The sequence below is a fragment of the Lepidothrix coronata genome, unplaced genomic scaffold, assembly GCF_001604755.1.
Source record: "Lepidothrix coronata isolate B3197 unplaced genomic scaffold, Lepidothrix_coronata-1.0 Scaffold92, whole genome shotgun sequence".
NCBI classification, from domain to species: Eukaryota; Metazoa; Chordata; class Aves; order Passeriformes; family Pipridae; genus Lepidothrix; species Lepidothrix coronata.
The window spans coordinates 2406761-2428579 of NW_016690272.1; the positions used below are offsets into that span (position 1 = coordinate 2406761).

General features: G+C 41.9%; 1 protein-coding gene and 1 long non-coding RNA gene across 9 annotated transcripts in view; one reads left to right on the plus strand and one right to left on the minus strand.

The window, feature by feature from the left end:
• Positions 1-2130: 2130 nt before the first annotated feature.
• USP34 (ubiquitin specific peptidase 34) overlaps positions 2131-21819 on the minus strand; it is a 110538-nt gene continuing 90849 nt past the window's right edge. For 4 of the 8 annotated variants that reach the window (XM_017821748.1, XM_017821749.1, XM_017821751.1 and 1 more), the window contains exons 60-81: positions 21344-21512; positions 21185-21259; positions 20474-20625; positions 20017-20065; positions 19816-19920; positions 19652-19696; positions 18772-18876; positions 16470-16617; positions 14876-15510; positions 13596-13753; positions 12659-12737; positions 10262-10388; positions 9835-9942; positions 8738-8842; positions 8487-8611; positions 7338-7490; positions 6323-6446; positions 5590-5669; positions 4962-5102; positions 4693-4839; positions 4156-4315; positions 2131-3897 (exon numbers count right to left, since the gene is read on the minus strand). In XM_017821748.1, coding sequence (XP_017677237.1) covers positions 3287-3897; positions 4156-4315; positions 4693-4839; positions 4962-5102; positions 5590-5669; positions 6323-6446; positions 7338-7490; positions 8487-8611; positions 8738-8842; positions 9835-9942; positions 10262-10388; positions 12659-12737; positions 13596-13753; positions 14876-15510; positions 16470-16617; positions 18772-18876; positions 19652-19696; positions 19816-19920; positions 20017-20065; positions 20474-20625; positions 21185-21259; positions 21344-21512 — 3601 coding nt within the window. In that variant the 3' untranslated portion in view covers positions 2131-3286. The remainder of the gene's footprint in view (positions 3898-4155; positions 4316-4692; positions 4840-4961; positions 5103-5589; positions 5670-6322; positions 6447-7337; positions 7491-8486; positions 8612-8737; positions 8843-9834; positions 9943-10261; positions 10389-12658; positions 12738-13595; positions 13754-14875; positions 15511-16469; positions 16618-18771; positions 18877-19651; positions 19697-19815; positions 19921-20016; positions 20066-20473; positions 20626-21184; positions 21260-21343; positions 21513-21819) is intronic. The other 4 variants (XM_017821755.1, XM_017821752.1, XM_017821750.1 and 1 more) reach the window with 3 other exon arrangements.
• Positions 6582-21819, plus strand: part of LOC108500651 — a 190385-nt gene continuing 175147 nt past the window's right edge. The window contains exon 1 of the long non-coding RNA XR_001875935.1: positions 6582-6620. This is a non-coding gene — a long non-coding RNA (uncharacterized LOC108500651). The remainder of the gene's footprint in view (positions 6621-21819) is intronic.

A 21819-nucleotide genomic window follows, 5' to 3' on the forward strand; every position in this document is an offset into this window, starting at 1 on the left:
TTAGCATGACGTTAGCATGTTCTTAGCATGACGTTAGCATGTTCTTAGCATGACGTTAGCATGTTCTTAGCATGTTATTTACAACATGTGTAAATCATGCTAAGAACATGTGACTGTCATGCTTACAAAAATCAAATCTGATATTTTTAACGTGACATTCTCATGTTCGTAGCATGACATTAGCATGTTCTTGGCATGTTAATTACAACATGCTTAAATCATGCTAAGAACATATGACTGTCATGCTTACAAAAATAGAATCTAATATTTTTTGCATGATGTTCACATGGTCTTAGCATGATGTTAGCATGTTCTTAGCATGACAGTAGCATGTTCTTAGCATGATGTTAGCATGTTCTTAGCGTGTTATTTACATGTTTAAATCATGCTAAGAACATGTGACTGTCATGCTTACAAAAACCAAATCTGATATTTTTTGCGTGACATTCACATGTTCTTAGCATGACATTCTCATGTTCTTGGCATGTTATATAGAACATGATAAGAACACGTGAAAATCATGCAAAAAAAAAAAAATCTGCGCTTGGCTTTTTGCCCAGCTGAACTTTCCATTGTCTGCACGCAGCCTGGACTGAGAGAAATCCGAGGGAAAAGTTCCTTTCACTTGTTCCAGGTGCCCTTCAGGAGGATTTCCAGCAAACCAGTTTCTTCTAAAATGGGTGCTGAAATTTCTCAGAGACTCTGCAATGAAAAGCAAAAAATGGTAAATGACTGGTGAGCTGAGAAAGCCAAAGGGAAAAAAAATTCAACGGGAATGAAGTGATTTGTTATATTATGGTCAAAAATGAGTACAGAGGATGGTTTCAACAGTTGGAGTCCCACAAGCAGAGCTGACTGTGCAGGGAGATGCTTTTAAACAGAAAAAGCTTAATTTTGGAGGGGTTAAATGGGAGGTGGAACTTCCAGGAGGAAATAAATAATAATAAAATGAGAGGTGGGATAAAGCCTGGAAGAAAATCAAAGCTTTAAGAGGCTGAGGGGGCCAGTTAAAGATTAAAGGGTTTAGGGTTAAAGGGTTTTCAAAGGCAGGGATAAGGGAACGTTCTTGAAGGCAATGAAATACAAACCAGAAAACTGATGTGAAGTCCAAGGGGAATACTGTGGAAAAAATAATGGCTTACAGAGCCCGTAAAATGAGGGACACAGGGGACAAACAGCTGGAAACAGGATGTGGAAGAGCAGACATTTGTGCAGGTACTGCTTTACTTCTGTTTAAAAAATACAGGGGAAAAAAACCCCACCTCAATAAAATTGCAGGAATACTCCAGGGGGAAATGAGAAGGTAATGTAAGAGAAGAGCAGTAAAAATAATCATATTTCTGGTAATCTTGACATGATTAATGGGGTAATATTTGTGTAGCCTTTATGAAATAATTATTAAGTGCTGTTTATAGTTGGTCTGCCGAAAATGAGATAAAAACCATCCCAGCAAACAGGATCCCCCTCTCCAGTACCAATTATGGTGTGACCTCATCCTGGGGGAGGAATTAAAGCCAACAAGAGCTGGAACTGAGGTCAGACAACTTAACCAACAGTGTTAATAAGGGTGATTAATTAACTGAAACTACTCACCAAAGGGTTACAAGGGCTGCTGCATCTCAGAGATCTTTAGAGCCATTGGGAAATATCTTCCTAAAGACAACCTGACCAACCACAACTCACTTGGTTTGGCAGAGTCTTGAGAGATGAATTTTGATTGCAGAAGTTCTGACCAGAAAAAAACTGTTGAAGATTTCTCTGAATCACAACCTGGGGAGAAGCTGATCAGAAAAGGCAATAAAATCATTCCTAAAGAGAACAAACCCATAATTACTTCATGTCTGATTAATGAGACCAACTTCACACTCACCAGCATCAGCAGTGTCTGTAAATGCAGGAGTAAAAGTGCTTAAAGTGTGAACTTTAAAGAGAAATTATTAATTACACAAGGTTAAAAACAATGAGAGTAGATTTAAAGGGAGCAAGAATATCATATAATAGACTCAAGGAGAAGCAAATGATACTAAACTAGTAAATGGTAGATGGAATGAAAGAATTCAGAAGAAAAAAGACCAAAATAAATGTATTATGAAGACAGTAGAAAAACAAATGAGCTAAGCAACTGGAAAATGAAACTGAAAATGGAGTTTAATTGGATATTAAAACCAGTATCACTGACAGGCCAAAAGGTCACATAGGAAATGGATATTGCTCAGAAATAACAGGAGGAAACAGGACGGGAGAGGTGATAAAGTCATTCCAGCATTCCAGGGCTGTAGCAGCTGTCAAAAATGAGGGAGCACAGCCAGGGAGAGGGGGAAAAGAAAGGAAGTCTGCAAATGGTGCAGGAGAAAAATGACATCATCACACAGGTTAAAATGAAGGAAAGGAGATGCCAAGTTGCACTGGCTTCTGACAGCACCTCGTGTTCCAACACCAAGCCCCAGCCTCTCCACATTTGTGCACATAAACCAGACCAGCACCGAGATTTCCATCAATCCTGCCCACCTGCCCTTCATCTCTCTCTGCTGCTCTTTCACTTACTTAGGAGGTTCTTTGCTGACAAATCCAGAGACTGAAGCAACATATTATAAACAAATGAAAAGTCATCACAATCAGTTTAATGAAGTGCACAGAATAGCAATTGATCATGTCAATAAAAATAAAACAATTAATTTTACATCAAGTGTGCTTTATTTCCTCCACAGGTATTCTGTTAAATAAAGCACCATATATATACTGCCAGGCCACAGCTAAAGAGGATTCTTTACAGAATCAAATTTCTTGTGGTTGTTTAGTATACAAGTAAACTTAATTTTGATAATAAGAACCACAGCGATCTGAGGCAATCTGCCTCGATTATAAGGTACAAAACTGGCACAGAGGACACCATATTATACACAGTAAAAATGCCATAAGTTTAAATTACATCATACAGGGCCAGGAGGCCCTGTCTCCCAGACAGCCATATTAAATGAAAGCCACTACAGTGAACTCTTAATTACATAAAACATAGCCATTATCTGATTGCCCTTTAAGAAAGTGTACGGTAGGATGCAAAATAAAATAAAATTAAAAACAAAGAAAAGGATCTGGAGTTCTGCCTGACCAAGAATGAAGCATATAAATCTATCTTGCCATTCAAGCAGAGAGCACTGGACAAACTGAAGCACAAAACAGAAATAAGCAAAACTTATACAAACAGCATTTTTGGAGGGGAGGGGGGAGGGAGAAGAAGGATTTTAAAAAAAAAAAATACTTAAAAGCAGACATGCTCCATCTAATGTCAAGAAGCAGCTTGGTTTCCTTTCCCGGATATCCGTGTGACCACGTGAATCGTAGACTCAATGGTCCTGCACAGGATGTCTAAAATGTCCTGCTGCTGCATGTGACTAAAAAGTCCTCTGGAATGGCCACAGCTGATTGCTAAACTCGTGTCGGGGTCCTGGGCTGGTAAGGCTTGGCCGTCGCAGCCCCGCAGGTCTGCGAGGTCGGATAAAACCGCGGAGATCGACGTGGAAGGAAACTCCGAGTCCTCCTCGGCTCCCATGGAATCCTTGGGAGCCTGCAGGTCTTTGAACTCTTTGCACTCCTCGAATTTCCCGTTTCCCGGCTGCTCCTCCGCGTGCTGCGCCCGCGTGGCCAACATTATGTCTTCTGAAAACGAAGAAGGGCCTTCCATTCTGTACTCCTTGACAGAACTGCTCTCGGGGGACGGAGGGTCCTGCTCCGTGCCCGGATCGATGATGGAGGAGTCCCGTGTCTCGTTGTCCGAAGTGCTGGTGGGGGTCAGAGCCTCCCTGGGCTCAGCTTTGATGTCGCTGATGCAACTGTCCACCGTGTGCTCCTCGTCGCTGCTGACCCGCCGCCGCTTCACAGGAGTCGCTCCTTCATCGTCTGCAAGGAACGGGAAAACTGGCTCAGGGAAAAGGCTTTTCCTGCCGCTCCCACCCGCTTTCACATTCCCATCCTCTCCCACGTTCAACAAATACTTATTTCCTGACGGAAAATTCACGCAATTCATGAATTTTAGCTCCGTAATAAAGTATTTCCTGTGCAGTGTTGGACCAAGGCATGGCCCACCCTGCAGGGATAAAATAATGTCTTACGCTCATTTTACAACCATTAGAGCGACACCATTATAAGAAGGCAAACCTTTAGTTTTTCTTTCTTTGGCTTCTTGCTCTTGTAATGAGTTCCTCTGTTGCTGACAAGCTCTACATTTGTTTAAAAGCTCTTGTAAAGTTGGGATCAGGGCTGAGTTGAGCTGTTTGGGAGTGTGCACTGAAAGCAGCAAGGCAAGTGCTCGGAGGTCCTGGAAAAACAGAGCAGTAACAAACTTAACAAGCCTTATTTCAAACTGGCCTTGGATTAATCCTGTGCAGTAAGGCCCAAAAGATCAAATTCCAGATATATTTACACTACTGAAATGTCCCACTCACTGCTGTTTGCTGACCTCAATGCAGGTCTGTCCTAAGACAAAACCTGGTTGGGTTAGGACGTTCCTACCATTAAATCTGTTGCACTTTGCATCACTTTGCTCCCCAGGATATGACATTCCCAAGTTGCCATGCCCTCACCAGGCACAGAGTGGAGCAAACAGTGCCCAGCCTTAACCAGGACCTGGCATAGGGCACTGAAGAGTTCCTGTAGGAAATAAATTGGTATTTTAACAACTTAGGAAAGACTCACCCCGTTTAGAGTAGAGCTTGCTTTGGAAATTTCAACCCTCTGGTTGCTGAAGTCGGATTCTAGGCTTTGATACTGATTTATTAGATTTGTAATTAGAGTATTGATTAAGTTGGCACAGTTTGCTTCAGAAAACACCTGCCCTTGCACCTGTGAAAAGAAAGTACTTTTTTTATAAACCTGAAAAAAATTGGAACTGTGAAAACAGTATCTCAAAATGAAACAGCATCAATGACTGCATTCCTTGGAATTATCACTAAAGGACCACATACCTTGAGAAGAAAATGGGTCAGAAAGGTGTACACAATGTTGTTGTTGAGAAAGGTCCTTTCATCCATCAGGATACATTTTATGTATTCTGCAAAAACTGGATCTTCACAGAGCAGCTTCACACAGTTCTTGGACACGGCAGACTGGCAGGAAGAGAGAACATGGGAAGTCACCACTGGAAGTGCAGGCCAGGCCCACTGAAACACAGCTCAGGCCCAGCAGGTGTCAGCAAATTGTACAAATCCCTATTTCACATAGTCCTGGAAGGCTGGTTTATCCCATCAATACATACAGGAAGGGACGGTGCCTCCCAAGTAGATCTCCCCATTTTTCTTTCATCATCCCAGTGTTTGTGCTACATAAAAAGCTGGGATTTCACAGGGCAGGACGAGGTGGTGTCTGCACACCCACCATCCCACCAGTGCTGCTGTGGGGAGTTGTTCAGTGTTTGCAGGGTGTACTGGGAGAAAATGCAATATCCCAGATTTTACACTTCAGTTATCAGGTTCTATCAGGTGGCAGCAACATAAGCAGAGGTGTTTTATTAAACACCTGTTAGTTACAATTCCTGGGTTCATCCCTGTGTTTTGCCTGTTTTTCCATTCTTTTGGTTCTCAACCTGACTCTTACCTGAGTCTGACACAGCTCAGTCCAGAGTTTGGGGAACAGCGCGAGATGAAGTGGCAAACCTTCATAAGCAACCAGGACACCTGGAATTGCAGGAGGAAACAAATCAGTGTGGCAGAATTTTGTGGGAGACAGGGAAATTCCTGATAAAAGCAGTGTCAAGGTGCTGTATCATTTCCTAGGATCACATTCCAAGCATTTCTTATGATCAGAAACCCTCAGTCTGTGAGGTTCGTACGGTCTGTTTAATGAACACACAAATGGGTGATTCAGGGGCTAAAAGAACATTCTGTGATCACTCTTGGGACAAGATTATTGGTGTGACACTGAGGTCTGTGCACACTGAGTAACTCACCCTCAGGTCCATGGGGGAAGACAAAACTTTAAATATTGTCATATAATTGCCACTGAGGTGCTCAGGACTCAGCATCTGATCCAAAGCCATTTAAACTGCCAATACCAGTTCTGTATTAAACTCTAAATGCACAAAACCCGTGAATTCTCCCTGGTTGCCTCAGCTCCTTTCTGGACAGGCCCAAAGTGTGCCACTCACGTGGGTAAGGCTGCACTACCTCATACATGGATACCAGTTTTGTGGATCAAAATAATGTCCAAATGCAGCGAGTTTCACAAGCTCTGCTTTTCCTTAAAACCTCTGAATATAAAACTTAGTGGAGAAGCACTCAAAGTTACCGCAGGAAAAGTTACCCTTGGGCTGTTTCACCCTGATACTCACTCATTTTAACTAAAGTTTCAGTAAACTTTTCACAGTTGATTGCAACTCGACACAGGAGGTGGATGAACTGGTGATAGGAGAAGAAATAGTCCAGCAGCATCCGGTCGTAAACATCATCTTTGCCCTGAAGATTTAAGGGAGCTTCATTTAAACTACAGAACAACAGGACAGCTCCCAGAGTTCCTAAACATCTCCCTTTGTGTCACTGCACTTCCTGCCCTAAAATGCTTCGTTGTGTGCTACAGGAAAACAGTGGGAATCTCCAGGTGCCTCCTTGCCCAGCCCTTGGCAACACCACGTGTGATGGGAGGAGGGATGGCATAAACTCCCCAGCAGTAAAACCTTTTATTGGAGGACTCTCAATCAACATTGAGAAGGTGCAAAGCTCTGCAAATACCATGTCTTGAACGGGACAAGAAAAGAATCAGTAATTTTACATCACAGACAGATACCTAAGTATAAACACATGACTGCTTTTTAAATTATCATTTGTCGGTTATGATCTGCAGAATTCAGAATTTTCTTGAGACTAAGCTTCACAAGGTTTTTAAGCAGAATTTTTCAGGATGTCTCAATGATATATGTATGCCAGTATTTTAATTTATTTTGGACATACACGCTTCAAATGGCATCAGCTTCTGTAGAGCAGAGAGCCAAAAGGAAACCTCGAAAACTCAAGCAAACAAAGCAGTTGAATGAAAACCAAGCATGCAAAACCACAGGGAAATGGGATTGTGGATGTGGTTACAGAGGTTTAAAAATCCTCTGCTTCCTAATGTATAGGAATTCGATATAAAGTCTAAAGTACGGTGTCATGTAGGATGACAGCTTTTAAAGTTCAGACATTTACACTATGACAGATCGTGGCTATACACGATGGGAAGAACCCACCACAGATAATTTCTGGCTCTCTGTGATTTTTGTTTTTTAAGCACTTGGTTCACACGGTCGATTTGATGGTGCACAAATAGACACAGCATCGTTCTGAAAGCTTTAGAAAAGAAGGGTTACTTACCCTACAGTAACCGAGCTTCTTCGAAATGTGTTGCCCACACAGATTCCCATCTACGTGCACATAGGCCCCATGTGCAGGAGATTGGATTCTTTCTGAAAAGCTGTGTCCACTGGGGCTGTGCCTGCACCCAGTGTGTCCTTGCGACCACTGTACCTGAGGGCACAAGGGGTATGGCGGCTTCAACCACCACTCCATTCCTTCACCCATAAGAATCCCCTAGGACAGCACCTGGAATTAGCACAGCGGGAGGAGCACAGAATCTGTGTGGACAAAGCATCTTGAAGAACCACGGTTACCGGACAGCAAGTAACCAGTTCTCCTGCTTCAAATGATTGTCCATACATATTCCTGTCAGGGTGGGATTCACCTGACCTGACTTTAGCTATCTAAAATCCACTCGGGGTTCCCTGCGGTCGGTGGAGAGGGAGGCAGAGTCACCTCATCCAGACTCAGGGCAGGAAGGAGGGGGATTATTTACCTCCTTCCCGGGGTTAACTATTTATGGCCACAGGATGAGCTGGAAGTTGACTTTTTAGATAGGCAAAGTGCCGTGAGTGAATCCCACCGTTGGTGCAGCTGTAACAACGGGACGTGGCAAATCACTGCAGAGTAGCCCCACCAAAACTGGCATCCCATCAGGAAGCCCACAGAAGGGAAAATGGGAAGTGAAAGACTTAAAAGCCCTCTATGACATTGCAGGCACTGGATTTTACCCAGACAAGTAGGATATTACACCTCAGTCTCAGCTCAGTGGACTGATGGAACCTGCAGGATTTCTTTGGCTGTCTGGCAATAAAACCTCAACGTGTTGTGAAACCCCTCTGGACAATCCCTCAATTTTCTTTATAATGCCACAGACAGATTGCAAAATCACCCAAATGTGTGCTCTGGGGTTTTTTTTCCTAACACTATGTCCAAACCCTTATTCTGCCTGGAATATGGAGCTGTGTGTCAGCAAGGGCAGGGAAATGGTACTTCTGGAGTGCACAACTAGAATGGAGTATATGAGGACAACACATCTTGAAGAAGAATTATGCTTTGCTTACAAAGAAAAGGTAAATGCATTGAGCTACTAGATTCTTGCCATACTTTTATAAAAATGGGCAAACAAGAGAGAAACAGCTCTTTTTAGGGCCACACTTGACATACCTTGCTGGCTTCCACCATGGTTGGCAGGAGGCACATGTTGAGTTCGGGACGCGGAGGACGAATATTGCTTTTCCCCCCTATTAATTTCAAATTTTCACGACATGGAAAATAAGGTCCAAGAGACACTGTAGTGTAAGTTTGGATAAAATAGGGGATAACATTAAAAAGGTCAATATTTCACATCAGCAAGGAACACGACAGAGTAATAATAGTGTAAGAGAACTTCAAAATACAATCACTGAAATACCTACTTGGGATATTACTGTGGTGGTATGTACAATGATTGTGCTGTAGAAATGGAACCAGAGTATGTAGGAAATCATGAGGACTTAAAAGTACAAGCTCCTTGAGGACATCTACAAACAAAAAGTTGTTTTTGCTATTACATATTGTTATTTCTTAACAGCAAACAGTTCAACTTAAGGCTCATGCATTTGCAAACTCTCTTCCATATCCCTTTTCACTCAGCTCCACTGTGAGTAACACCTGAGTGACACCCCTAAATCAGTCCCAGTTCCCTTCACCTCTGTGTGCCACTGGGAGAAAAGCTGCTCAGTGGTAGATCAACCACCAGGGACGGGTGTCAGCTTGCAGAAAGGAGAAGCTCAGTAAAATTTACCCTCTTTGCTTCTTCTTAAACGGGTCTGACTCCTGGAAAATGTCAACCAGCAGCAGAGTCAGGAGGACAATGAGGAAATACTCAAAACAGGGGGAGATGCATAGAAATCACACAAAAAAAAAGGTAATTTGGACACAGTTTTAGGCCTTTATCAGCAATCCATTAAATAACATTAAAAAAGCCTGAACTAGGAAAAGCCTGGACCTTTCTGACAGAGCTCTGCTAATGCAAAAGAGACACTTGTATTTAATACCTGTGTCTACATTTTAAAGAGCAAATCCATGCCATTCTACAAGCTATTTTAAGCTTTACTTCCACTATTCCACTTTACAGCAGTGGGTCAGAAAAACCAACAGGAAAAGCTGTTTCTCAGACTAACCTGGTCACCCCTTCTGAGGGGAGCGTTAGTTCATGCTTGGATTTTAATGGAGATTTGGGATTTGCTTCTTAACTCACACCTGAATTGAGGAGTTATTCCTCAGGTGGCAAATTTAGTCTCTCAGTGACAGCTGACTGTTTGTGCCTGGGGAATTGGGAATATTCCTTTAAACCTGACACAACCGGGATTCTTTAGGATCAGAACATCAGCGCTGACGTCCTGACAATATTCCACGAACGATCCCGACCTACAGAGTTTTCTGGCACTTACAAAAGTGGCATTTACACCTCACAGCAGGTACCTGTGCAGGACAGGTCCTTCCTGCCTGCAGGTTCATGGGCAGGACTTACCAATGCAGGCATTCCTAAGCTCGGGAGGACTGTAGGAATTGAGCAGAGTCAGGAGCTTATGGGCAAATTCAATCCGCTCCTGCCACTGGATGAGAGCTTGTTTCACATCTGCAAGTGCAAACATCACATCTGCTCAGGGCATTGCTCAAAAGCACTTCAAATAAAGCACAGGAAAAAAGAATCTCTTTTTCCTTTAATATGACTGTAATCCACCTAGAAATCTCTTTAAATTAAATTTTTGTAATCTCGTTTCACACTAACTCAGTAATAAATAACAATTTAATATCTATTAGTGACCATAATAGATATGGTCTGTTCAGCAAGTTTTTAAACAGACCATAAGCAAGACAGAACCACCAGGGTTTGGGTGAGGAAAATGAATTCACAGACAACAGGCATATAATCCTTTCCAGGGTTATAATCAAACCTTTTCTTTGCAGATATGGACGTGTTGACTTCAGAACCGAAAGGAAAATGGACAGAAGCTCTACCAGGTCTCCAGTTACATGGCAAGCTGTGGCCTCATGGTACATCATGTGCAATGTGTTAAAGGACTGGGAAGGAAAAAATGCCAGAATTAACAAGCCAAATTAACATATTTGTTAGTATTTCTCTTTTTATCCTACAGGTACATTTATTTTATGCTCAAAAAATACACAGTGCCGGATATATTCACAAAGATCTTTGTTTTCAAGGTGAAAGCTTTGTGTTACTGGCTCAAAATAATGACAAACTTTTCACATCTTTATCTCCAGCCCAATAAACAAAGCAGAATTTGAGACACAGGATTTTTGTACACCTGGAATTCTGTGCCAACAGACAAAGTGCTACAAGAAGTGCAGAAGGACAGACACAGGTATGTGAATTTGGGGAAAAGAAAGATAAGATTAAGATAGATGCCACTCATTTTTCAAAGTGCTGCTTAAGGACATCTGCTGTGTGATTGTACATGAGATGAATTACTCCTCCTTTTATAACTAAAATACCTCCTGGGCATCTGTGATTGATGGAAAAATCGGGGAAGGAAAAGCAACTCATTTCCGAACGGCAAAAATTCCAGCGCAAGATGTAAGAGGAGATATTTGATCTGCTGGGGGATTTGAAAGACAAAGGAACAGGAACCTCATTCCCTGTAATGCAAAACCTTGCCAGGCCGTTTTTATATTCCAGGGGAGACAAAAGACACATGGCCAATCCTAAGTGGAAAACCCTTCTGGATGTGACAACTCCTCGGCGCGTTATTTGTCACCACACAAAACACTTCCAGCCAACGAGGGAAAATATAAGAGCAGGTGATGTCAAGCTGTGAAGAAGTAGCATTAGTTTTACCTCATTTCTAGCACTGTTTTACACAGGATAAATTAATTTTCTATCACAGACTCCTTATTAATTTAATTATCCATTGTTGGTATGGATCAGGGTTAACTAAACTGTTACACAAGTTTTTTTAATACATCTGTACACAGGTATCTTAAACCTACTTATGTTTCATGTATGGATAATGTTATAGCTCAGTTCCTAACTTTTCAGACCCAGTTTATTGAATTTAGGCATTTTCACAACAAAGAGGAACAGATACTCTGGAGTAATTCCACAGTTAATTAATCAATAGCCCTACATGTGTAACAAGCTCCTGAAAACTCAGTTTTCAAACAGCACTGCAGTGTGTTCATTTTCATTTTTCCAGCTGATTTTGGAATTCCATCTATCACACTTTTCCCCAGAAAATACAAACTGGTGACGTATAAAAGGAGTTAAGAGAATTTTTTTTATACAAACCATATAAAAATGGGACTGGAATCAACCTCAAAGCATCATCCAGTCCACCCACATGCCTTAAGGCAGACTAAATATCCTTGACAGATGTTTGCTCAAAGTCCTCCTGACAACTTCCAGTTGTGCTGGCTGACCCCTCCTGCACAGCCCATTCCCAAATCCCATTTTTCTGCACAGCCACAAACACCTCCAAGCCACTTGTCCTGCCCCAAGGGTTTCACCAGTTTAATCTCTCTCCCTGAATACACCACTCTACACGTGCCAAGAATGAACTGGATCTTATTTTTATGCTTTCTCCAACACATCCAGCTTTTTATTCCCAAAGGGATCTAACACATCCTTCCCATGGTGCATTGCCAGGATATTGGATAAACACCCGTTCTCATCCATCACCTCCCTAATGGAAGTGCTGAACAGAATCCAGGCTATGACACCCTCAGGAGTGTGGATCTGTGCAGTGAAACTTGGGGGGCAGGGACTCCACATCCCAACTGTATCCAGTTCAGAGATTAATTATGTCAGGGGTTTTTCCCCTTTCTATTTTGAACTAACTCTGGTCTGGTCTCATGGCCCAAATACCCATTTACAACCTGACTACACTAAATGTGCTCCAGAAACACATTTTAGGTTTAGTTTCATCAGAAAGAAATCGAGTTTATGTATTCTCAGACCACTCCTTCTTGCAAACAGAGGCACAAAAGACAGGAAAGATAAACTGCCTCAGCAGGGCTTCAAAGAAATGTCAGAAATACAACTGCAGCTGAATATCCTTCAAGTTATTTCTGTATTTTAACGTGTTGCCTTAACACTTTTTAACTAGTAACAACTGTGTGACTGTGCTCAGCCATTCCCAGTTATCTGTAACAAAGGGAATGACACCAGAAAAGCAGAAATTTACTCCTCTCAGCATCATTTGTGGGTGGTTTTCCCTCTGTCCTGAGAAACAGGCAGTTTCCTGATCTTTTTATTACTAAAGAAATCTTATTAAAGACGACAGGGGAAGTACCAGTGTGAGATGTTTGTTATAATTAAATAGCAAAGCACTTACCTCAGTCATCAGAATCAATCCTCTGTTGAACACAACAAGAAGTCTGTCTTCATCGGATTCTAATAATATTCTGAAGGCACTAGGAAAAAAATCCAGATATTGAAAACACTGAAAATTGCATCCCATCTTTTCACAATTCAAAGAAATGCTTAAAAATGTTAAGCTCGTGCTGTATTTTGGTAAAAAAAATCACAGAAGAACAAAGAAACCCCAAAAGAACACCAAAAAGAACATCTTCTCTTCACTTTTTCCCCTCATATTGCTGTCAATTTTCTTTATGTTATGGAAAGTATTTTATAAACAGAAACATTTCCCAGGAAAACCTAAACTATTTCCCAAATAATATTTGCAAAAAGGGGAAAAACTGGAAAACAACGAACTTCAAAAGGGAGAGGTTTATGCTTCTTAAATGATACATTTAAACAGGCTCAGTTAAGCACATGTTTGGCCTTTTAAATGCACAAAAACATTTTTATCAGGCTATTTGATGCTTTCAGCAGAACAGGAAAGAAAGGATTATGCTAATGAATGATTTCTCTCAACATAAAAATGATTCCAGAGCGTTTGGGACAGCCTGGTTGTGCTCTGTGCCAGGTGACTCCATGTCACCCTTCCAGGTAACAGTTTGTCCTTCTCACAAGTGTTTCAAAACATCAACACTTGCATCTAAAACCCCAAACCTGACCCTACACACAGAGGCAATTTATAGTTCCCTGAGAATGCCCAGCAAACAGTTTCAGATGAACTACTAAGACTAGAAATGAAAAACTCTTCCAAGACACGACACAATAAAATTCTGTCCCACAGGCACAATTTTTACCAAGCCCCAAAATAACAACCATCAACAAGAGCAGTTGAAAATACAGCTTTTCCCATCTAATCAGGGTAGGCTGAGGGTGGAATTCCAGCGAAATGCTGGATGGGAACAGTGCTGTACCTTATCAGAGTCGTCCAACAAGACCGTCCGTCCAAGCAGCGCAGGTAACAGCTTATGGTTGTTTTCTTAAATTGCTTTATGTCTTCTATCTCCTCCTCTCTCATGTCTGGCCTCTGAGCTACAAACAGTTGCATGAGGTTAAACAGCTCTTCTACTGCCTAAAACACACAAAAATACTGGGTTAGAGCCATCTCTCTCAGTATGTTATGGTTTAGGTCTGATTTCTATTACTTACTGTGGGTGTGCTACTGCTATTAAGCAACATATGGAACAAACACATGTGAGCAAATTTAGATGGGAACCCATTCTTAAGCATTACAACAAAGTTATAAAATCAGATGTTGTGGTGCTTCCTAACAGCACAGCTCCTTGCCACATATACATGTACACACATAAACATATATATATATATGTACAAAGGAATCTGAAATCCCCATCCCTGGGACCAAACACTCGGAAAGCTGCTTGTGCTAAAACCTGCTGCAGTCTGGGGAACACTAATAAACACAATGGAGTAACTCAGGTCCCTTGCAAGACAAACTGAGGCTTGCAAGGGGAGATGCCAACCAGGAAAGCAGCAGGACTCCTCCCAGGCCTGTCAGAGTATAAAATTTCTCTGTGAGCTGAACTAGGCAGACGTTTAACACAGAAGATTTCACACTTCCTCTGTCTCTCCTTCATGGAGATCTTTGTATTCTTTCTGTCCCTGCACACCCTCAAAGGACCCCAAAGCAACTTTCACAGGGCAATCAAGCAAAGCCAAGCACTTTGTCTTGTAAAGCCTCTGTAAGGCTGTTGTCTCCCCATTGCACACCTACTTTAACATCTACTCTCTACTGGAAGTGTTGTAGTGACAGTGCAATTCCCTGTGTTTGCCAAAGCTATGTGAGTGTTCCCAAGGTGAACACCAGGCTGTCCTCCACTGGAATGCAACAGGCTAAATCCTGGCCCTACTCCAGAAACTGGGAACTCCTCCAGCTTCATGTGTTAGAACACAACCTACTTTCTAGACCACCACTAAAGGCTATTCCTTGCTTCAATACGACTAAGCCGGCGTATGGAATACTGAACAGTGGAAACACCTGTGTCTGCTCCCAGAAAAAAACCACATCTGCTCTCCAACTGCTCCACAGCAAGGACCATCCAAAACAACCCCCCCCAAAGTACAGTAAGGGAATCCAAATGCGGACACGTTAAATAATTTGTCACATTTTTCATTATGGGGACATCGGGGTAAGAGGGGAAACGGCGCCGACGGAATTTTGGTGCCAGGTACTTACCCCCGGGTACTGGCTGGCGTGCGGGGTGAGGTTCTTGAAGGCCCACTGGATGTTCTGGTGGGAGGCCAGCTGCCTGGTGAAGGCAGGGGACTGCTCGCAGCAGAGCCGCAGGATGCCGTAGTAGGCCGGGAGCATCCCGCGGTTGAAGAGCACCACGTCCTGGTCGTCGTGGTCGGCCAGGATGTAGTTGAAGGCAATGTTCTTGGTCACCACGGGGTTTTGGACGATAAGGCGCACGTTCTCGGGGCAGTCCACGCACACGTTGTACCAGAAGGACAGCAGGGCCTGCTTGTTGTGGTTGGTGGCGATGGCCGGCTCGGAGAGCTTGGGCTGGAAGAGGTTCCACAAGTCCATGAAGTAAGTGGAGAACATGAGTTTCTCGGTTTTGGAGATCAGACAGTACGTCATGAAACTGAAGTAGGGCACCAGCTTTGTGGTGCCGTGGACAGCAGCATCAACATAGAGTTTGGCTCGTGAGAGAAGGCCGAGCAGCACGTTGTAGACTTGGTGAAGGACCACCGTGGTGTCGGGGCTGAGGGGCAGGTCACGGGTGGGGATGTGCAAAGAGCGGGTCGATCGGAACATCTGACGGAAGGAATTGCTTGGAATAAGCGACACCAAGAGATAGGCTGCAGCTTCAAATAGAAACAGATTTGTTACACCTTTGGCAGTGACACACCCGCTTAACAGCCATGTTAAATTACACTGTACATTCCATTTACAGATCCCAAAGGGTTTTACAGGCTCTGCTATTACCACAGTCACACTAGGGATGAAAAAATCCCAGTGGATAGGACTAGTAAAACATGCTAACAGTGGTGCTGAGATGTGCTTTCAGGCCTCTTCACCCTACATCCCTGTGTTGTGCCTGGTTCTCCCTGTGCTGACACTGCATCCCCCAGGAACGCAAACCAGATTTTTCCATGACTGTCTACTGCTCAATCAAAACATCATTATCTCCTCAGAGATGTTTGCAACTGGAGCCTCTTGCAAAGCTGTACCTCCAGCTTCCACATCTCCCTCGGCCACACAAAATGTATTAAAGTTCAGTGTGTCCTGTACTGTGGAATCTCCTTTGTAAAAAAAATGGGGACACGGGAAAGGCTGAAAATGTGCTCTGGCAATCTGACAGTGTTACTCCTGGCAGAACACACTAGACAGTCAGGACAACCTGGAATTCAGGAGAAGGCACAGGTGGCTTCTCCTTGATCCACAACTGAATTACTCTGTGAGGGGTGAAAGAACACCACGTACTACTCCTACCTACAACTATGTGATGGACACTATGGAAAACCTTCTGGATTAGCTCTTTTTCTTCTTTAGGTTTTCCTGGACCTTACAGATTAACCACATGGGACAAAGAATCTTCTAAAGTATCATTTAAGTTACCAAATGAAAACACAGTTTTCATCAAAACTGGGTAGCAAGTCTTGATGAGGCACCACAGTTGTACTAAGATGTTAAAATACAGCAATTCCAAAACTACTGGAAAAGGAAGGAAAGACAAACACGGGAGCATTTGTGACAGGGACACCCCATGCACAGTCACTTGCTACAAAAGGAGAATAATTTTCTTCACTTGAAAGTCACTTACAAGTTCTCACTCGGGGGTAGTTGTGTGCCAGGAGAAAACGTTCCACCCAGTTTTCCATGTTTTGCAGGACCCAGCTGTGGGCGAGTTTGTTGCGGGGGGTTTGCACAGCCAGCCAGTCCAGGCACTGAGAGGGGTTGTACTCAATGACCTGACAGGAGAGTGGAAAAATCAACAGGAATGCATTACCCTTGGCACTAAAACCCCCTAAAAATAACTTTCAAATATCTTTTTAAAATCACTTAGAGCTATCAAAGCCCCTACAGGACTGAGCTGCTCTGGCACACAAAAAAACCCTTATTACTGTTTTGTGCTTCTGAACCTTTTAGAGCTTTTGAAAGTTCAGTCTAAGTGCAGGAAATTATTCTGCATATTATGAGATATTTAGAAGTTGAGATATTAAGCACAAAAACTGAACAATCTTGTCTTTATAAACAAATAAGTGGGGTTTTTTTAAATATCCAACACAAAACCTTAACACTGAATCAGTGTCTTTGTACATCAAAAGAACATAAATGCTATATGCAAAGACATTCACACAGCTTCATGCTGAGGGTAACCACGACATTTTTTTTTGTGAATTTACAGTTTCAGGGAATAAATTCATCCAGCATTTTTCCAAGGCAGTGAACAGCCTGTGGAGTGCTGTGTGGGATCAAAGCCCAAAGAATAAGGAGAAAATGTGGCTTCCTGGGCCTTTCTGGTTCTGTGCAGTTGAAAATCTGTTGACATGAGGCCAGTGAATGTAATTAGTTCACTTGCTAGTTTTTATAAACTGTTGTCTTTTTACCTTGAGCCTCAGGTGCCCAAACAAGGAAAAAGGAACTCCTCCCTATCTAAGGAACCAGAGGCAGTAACTGGATTGCTGAGCTGCCCCCAGTTACTCTAATCCACCTGAAGAATCAGAGCAGCTGACAGGACCAGAACTCGGCTTATAAAATTTTAATCTCAATTTAAAAATAAAACACCTGAAGAACAATCTCCCCCCTTTATTTAGAAATGACAGATGGATCTGTCAGGTTTCCTTGGCAATGGCTGGAAGTGATGTCCAAGGAAGGGACTGTCATTGCTCACTATCTGCAGAGCTCCAGCACCTTTTAATGACTTCTGGAAACTGGAGTGGCTGCAAGAGGAGGTTCTACACCCTAAAATCTGTCTGTCTGTGCATCAAGTGCTGGGTCTCTCATCCCTGCCTGCACTGTTTGTATCCCTAGACCTGTGCTGACAAGGTAAGGATAACCCTGGAAACACCAGAGCCAGAACTACTGCTAAAAGCCTGGTTTTCCAACAGAAACCTTGGAGGCCTTGCTTCCTCTGCAGGTTCAGTCTGTGCAGTGAGGATAAAGAGGGAAAATAAAATGAGGATTGCTCAAAAAATTACATCCCTAAACTCTGCAGCTGAGGGAAGCACTAAGCAAAGGGACTTTACTTCATGCCACAGCTCATGTATTGTCACAGGAAGTTTAATTAAAAAACTCTAGGAAAGATTTCCTGAGGGAAATTCATAACCTGCCACTTCCCCATCCACAAAAAGCAGCTGGATGTCATTCTGGACCTTCAGATCTGCTCTCTGAACTTTCTTTACCTGAGGAGCAGATACAGCTCATTCATCAGATCAGTCACCTGGCAAACACTTGCTGTCCTACAACTGCTCCCAGCCAGGAGGAAAATCCTTGGGAACAGCAATCCATGTTCTATCCCACAGTGGGCAAGGCAGGTTTGTGTTTTACCAGAGGTCTCAATTCCGGACAGTAACAACCTCTTACAAACCCCAGCCCCACTTTTTGGAATATTCAGTGTTCCAGTTTCCAGGCTGGACACACTATCCTTGGGAATAAAGACAGCAAACTGTACTGGGAACTCCATGAGCAGCCACATGAAGTGAAAGCTTTTACTTCCTCACCTGTTGCTCAGATCAAGGAATTTATCCCTGTGCCAACTTGTGGAAAAGTCTCTTTCTCACTTTAGAAAGCAAGAATATTAAAGGAATTTGTACAGAATGGCCAAAAGAACCCAACTAACAACTGCTGGGTCTTGAAACATTTTACAGTCCTTGCAAAGGATAACTGAGAAAACTACCTGGAACTGGCCTAGAAGCAGCATTCTAGACCCTTACTGTGAATCAGTTCATTTCTCATTAAGCTAAAATTTAAATGTCTATTGGCTGTTGCCATTTATTTGGAAGAGGAATGGTAATAAAAAATCGTGGACCTAGGCAGCAAGGCAATGTAAAACCTTTTCACGTATGTCAAAGAACCAACAAGAGAAAGACAATTTAGCTTCTGGTTTCTTTTACAGGTTGTACCTCCCATATCCTCTGCAGAATGTAAGAAGCAAAGGGTGGCATTCCTGGAGGTCCACCAGCAAATTCCATGAGCATGGTCAGCAATTTGAAGAAAGGATTGGCTGCCTGCAATGCATAAAAAGAAGAATATCATTTTTGATATGTTTTATTTTATCCACTGATTTTTTTTTTGAGAGTATTTAAAAAATCCCAAACCAAAGTCTGTAAGATTTCCATGAACTGTAGACATGAACATTTATAATACTTTAATCCCTTACTATTTAATCTGTAAATAATCCATATATATCCATATCCACAAATGGATACAGCAGAATTAAGCCCCTGGTTACAGTCAGTGCAAGGTAACATGATACAAGATTTTTTTTTTTAAGTTTTCCAAGACTCACCCAGCTTCTAACAACCCTTGAAGAAAGGGTTTAGTACTATAATTACATATTTTGCATCTGGAATCCATTTGGAACTCTCAGTACTTTTGTTATTACCAGGGCAGGAATTTAGTCTGACTGAGAAATGTGTTTCCATGCATAGAACTGCAAAATATTGCCCCAAAACTTGAACAACCAGATAACAATTACTCATTTCCACTTATTCTAGAACAAAGACTTTAATATTAGCAATTTTTTAAAAAAAATTCCTATTGGTGGAGAACATAGAAATACATTTTTTGGCTTTGACTAAAACTTTCATCCTAAGTGGCCCAGCACATTTCTGCTTTCAAAAACTTCATCCACAGTGCAGTTCCACTTCATTTAATGGCACAAAAACTTCCCCGGATCACGTTCCATGCAGGATTTTTGATTAGCAAAGGATTATTTGAGTAATTTAAAACAGCAAAATATGGAGGCAGACTATTTAATAGACAAGTAATATGTTTACATACCTCAGGAGTCAGCTTTGCTATAGATGTGAACAGCATGGACACAATCTTAAAGACAAAACAAAACTCACTTAGACTTGTGCTTATTCACTAAAATAATGAAAATTACCTCATTACATTTCTTAGAGAAGATTTTCAACAAACAGGCACGAGTCCCTTGTACTCACATGTTCTGCAAGTCGATTGTTGTACCGGCACAGACTGAAAATGAGGTTGCAGGTTTGCCTGATGTTGATCCCATCACGGATATGTTGGAATAAAAAAGGAAAGCCCTGCAACAGATAATCAGGTATTACTACACTGCCTACAATTCTATATGCACAGAGAGGTTTGTTTAAGGCTTATACAGTCATTCTTAAATTACTTACCTTTCCCCCTGTCAATGCTGCCATGTCATTTTGGGACAAAGTCAAATGCCTAAAATAAAGAAAATTATCATTTTAATTCAGTGATGAATCAGTAAAGTTAAAGAGACATGCAGGACTGAGTGTTTATATTCTTCAGGGTCACAACATACAAGAGACAATAAAGGTATGGATGTAAAAAAGAACAACAAAATAAGTATTTTTTACTTAGACCAGATAAAAAAAGAAATCCAAATGTGGGCAATTGAATGTTTTTACATATTTAACCCAAGTCTTTTACTGAGTCAACAATGACAAAACCTTTATCTTTTAAATGGTTAAAAATAAAATGGGCTTAAATACAAGCTCATTTATGCTGTTAAAATAGCCCACAATAAACCCCCAAACAGACCCATAACATCATTTAATTCCTCTCTGAACCAGCTTAGGTCAGAATTTACTTTGGTTTTCCAGCTCTTGCCTTTCTGAGCGAGACTGTTCAACCAGGAGAGCAATCAGGGCAATCATCTTCTCGAGTGCAGCAGGCCTGTATTTCTCTTCTGCCAAAGAAAGTATATCTTCCTCTTCCTCCTCTTCCTCCCCTTCTTCCTCAGAAAGTACTTCAACCTGTGGCTGAAGGGGAAAGAAAAAAAAAAAGACAACTTCGCTGTGGATATTTTGAGCCTTTATTTAAAGAGCCTTTGCACTGATCCTGCTCTTTTATTCCAAGAACTTAATAAACTTGCAGGAATCAAACCAGGTAAATATCAATTGATTTTCATATTGAAACATTCATTTTGCAGAAGGTAAATGGTATTTAGAAAGCAAAAGATGGGTTGACTGAAGATATGGTGGCTTATTTAACAGAAAAAGCAAGTAAGTTTAATAACCTAAGTTGTACAATAGGAGCAAGCAATCATTAACAGCATTACCATTAATAGCATGGTAAGGACAACTTTAATTGCTTCTACTTAATATCTATTTCTATACTAAACAAAATCATCTTTTTTAAAATATTATATCACTTAAACACTGAAAAAATGGTACAATTTATGTAATTGAAGCATTGTGTAATTGTAATTGCAGTAATTTTAATTTAACAGCTGAAAGACGGTTCAAGAGACAGAGCACTAATGATCACATGTAAAACATGAAAAACTGGTGCTTCTTATACAAGATATTCAAAACTCACATTTTCAGGTCCTTTAGTTCCCATGTAGAAATGGACCATCGTGGATATGGCTTGGAGTGAAAGCAGGAACTGGCTCTGAAACACACGGGTATGGAATTACTGGATAATCCAGACGGGCACGTACAGAACTAATTCCCCAAAACCCAGGGATATACTCACTTCCTCTTCCCCCATTTTGGCAAATTCATAAAGGAAGGCAAAATATTCCGTGAGGTGTTTGCTGTGGGGCTTCACCCCGTGTTCCATGATGGACAGGAGGGTCTTCACGAAGCGCGTGACGCACGAGCGGCTGCCGATGTCCTCCACGGGGCCGTCCATGTCGTCGGAACTGCAACCAAACCAAGCCCAGCTCAGGCATTTCATGGAGATATACATGGAGCAAAAAGTCATCCTGAACCAGTTCAAAAAAATAAATTCACTAAAAATCCCCTGTTTTCTACTCTGCCCCTTTCTCCTCTGCCAGGTAAGAAACCCACGTGTCATTCATCTGCTCTTGGCTGGATCTTATCACTGAACAAAACAAGTCACAGAGGCTTCCAGAGAAAATGAAATGAAATCCTCTCTTTTGTCACAAAAACTGTATCTTCACGTCCTGAGTTTTGATATGGCAGCACAGTTATTGCAGTTATTACTGC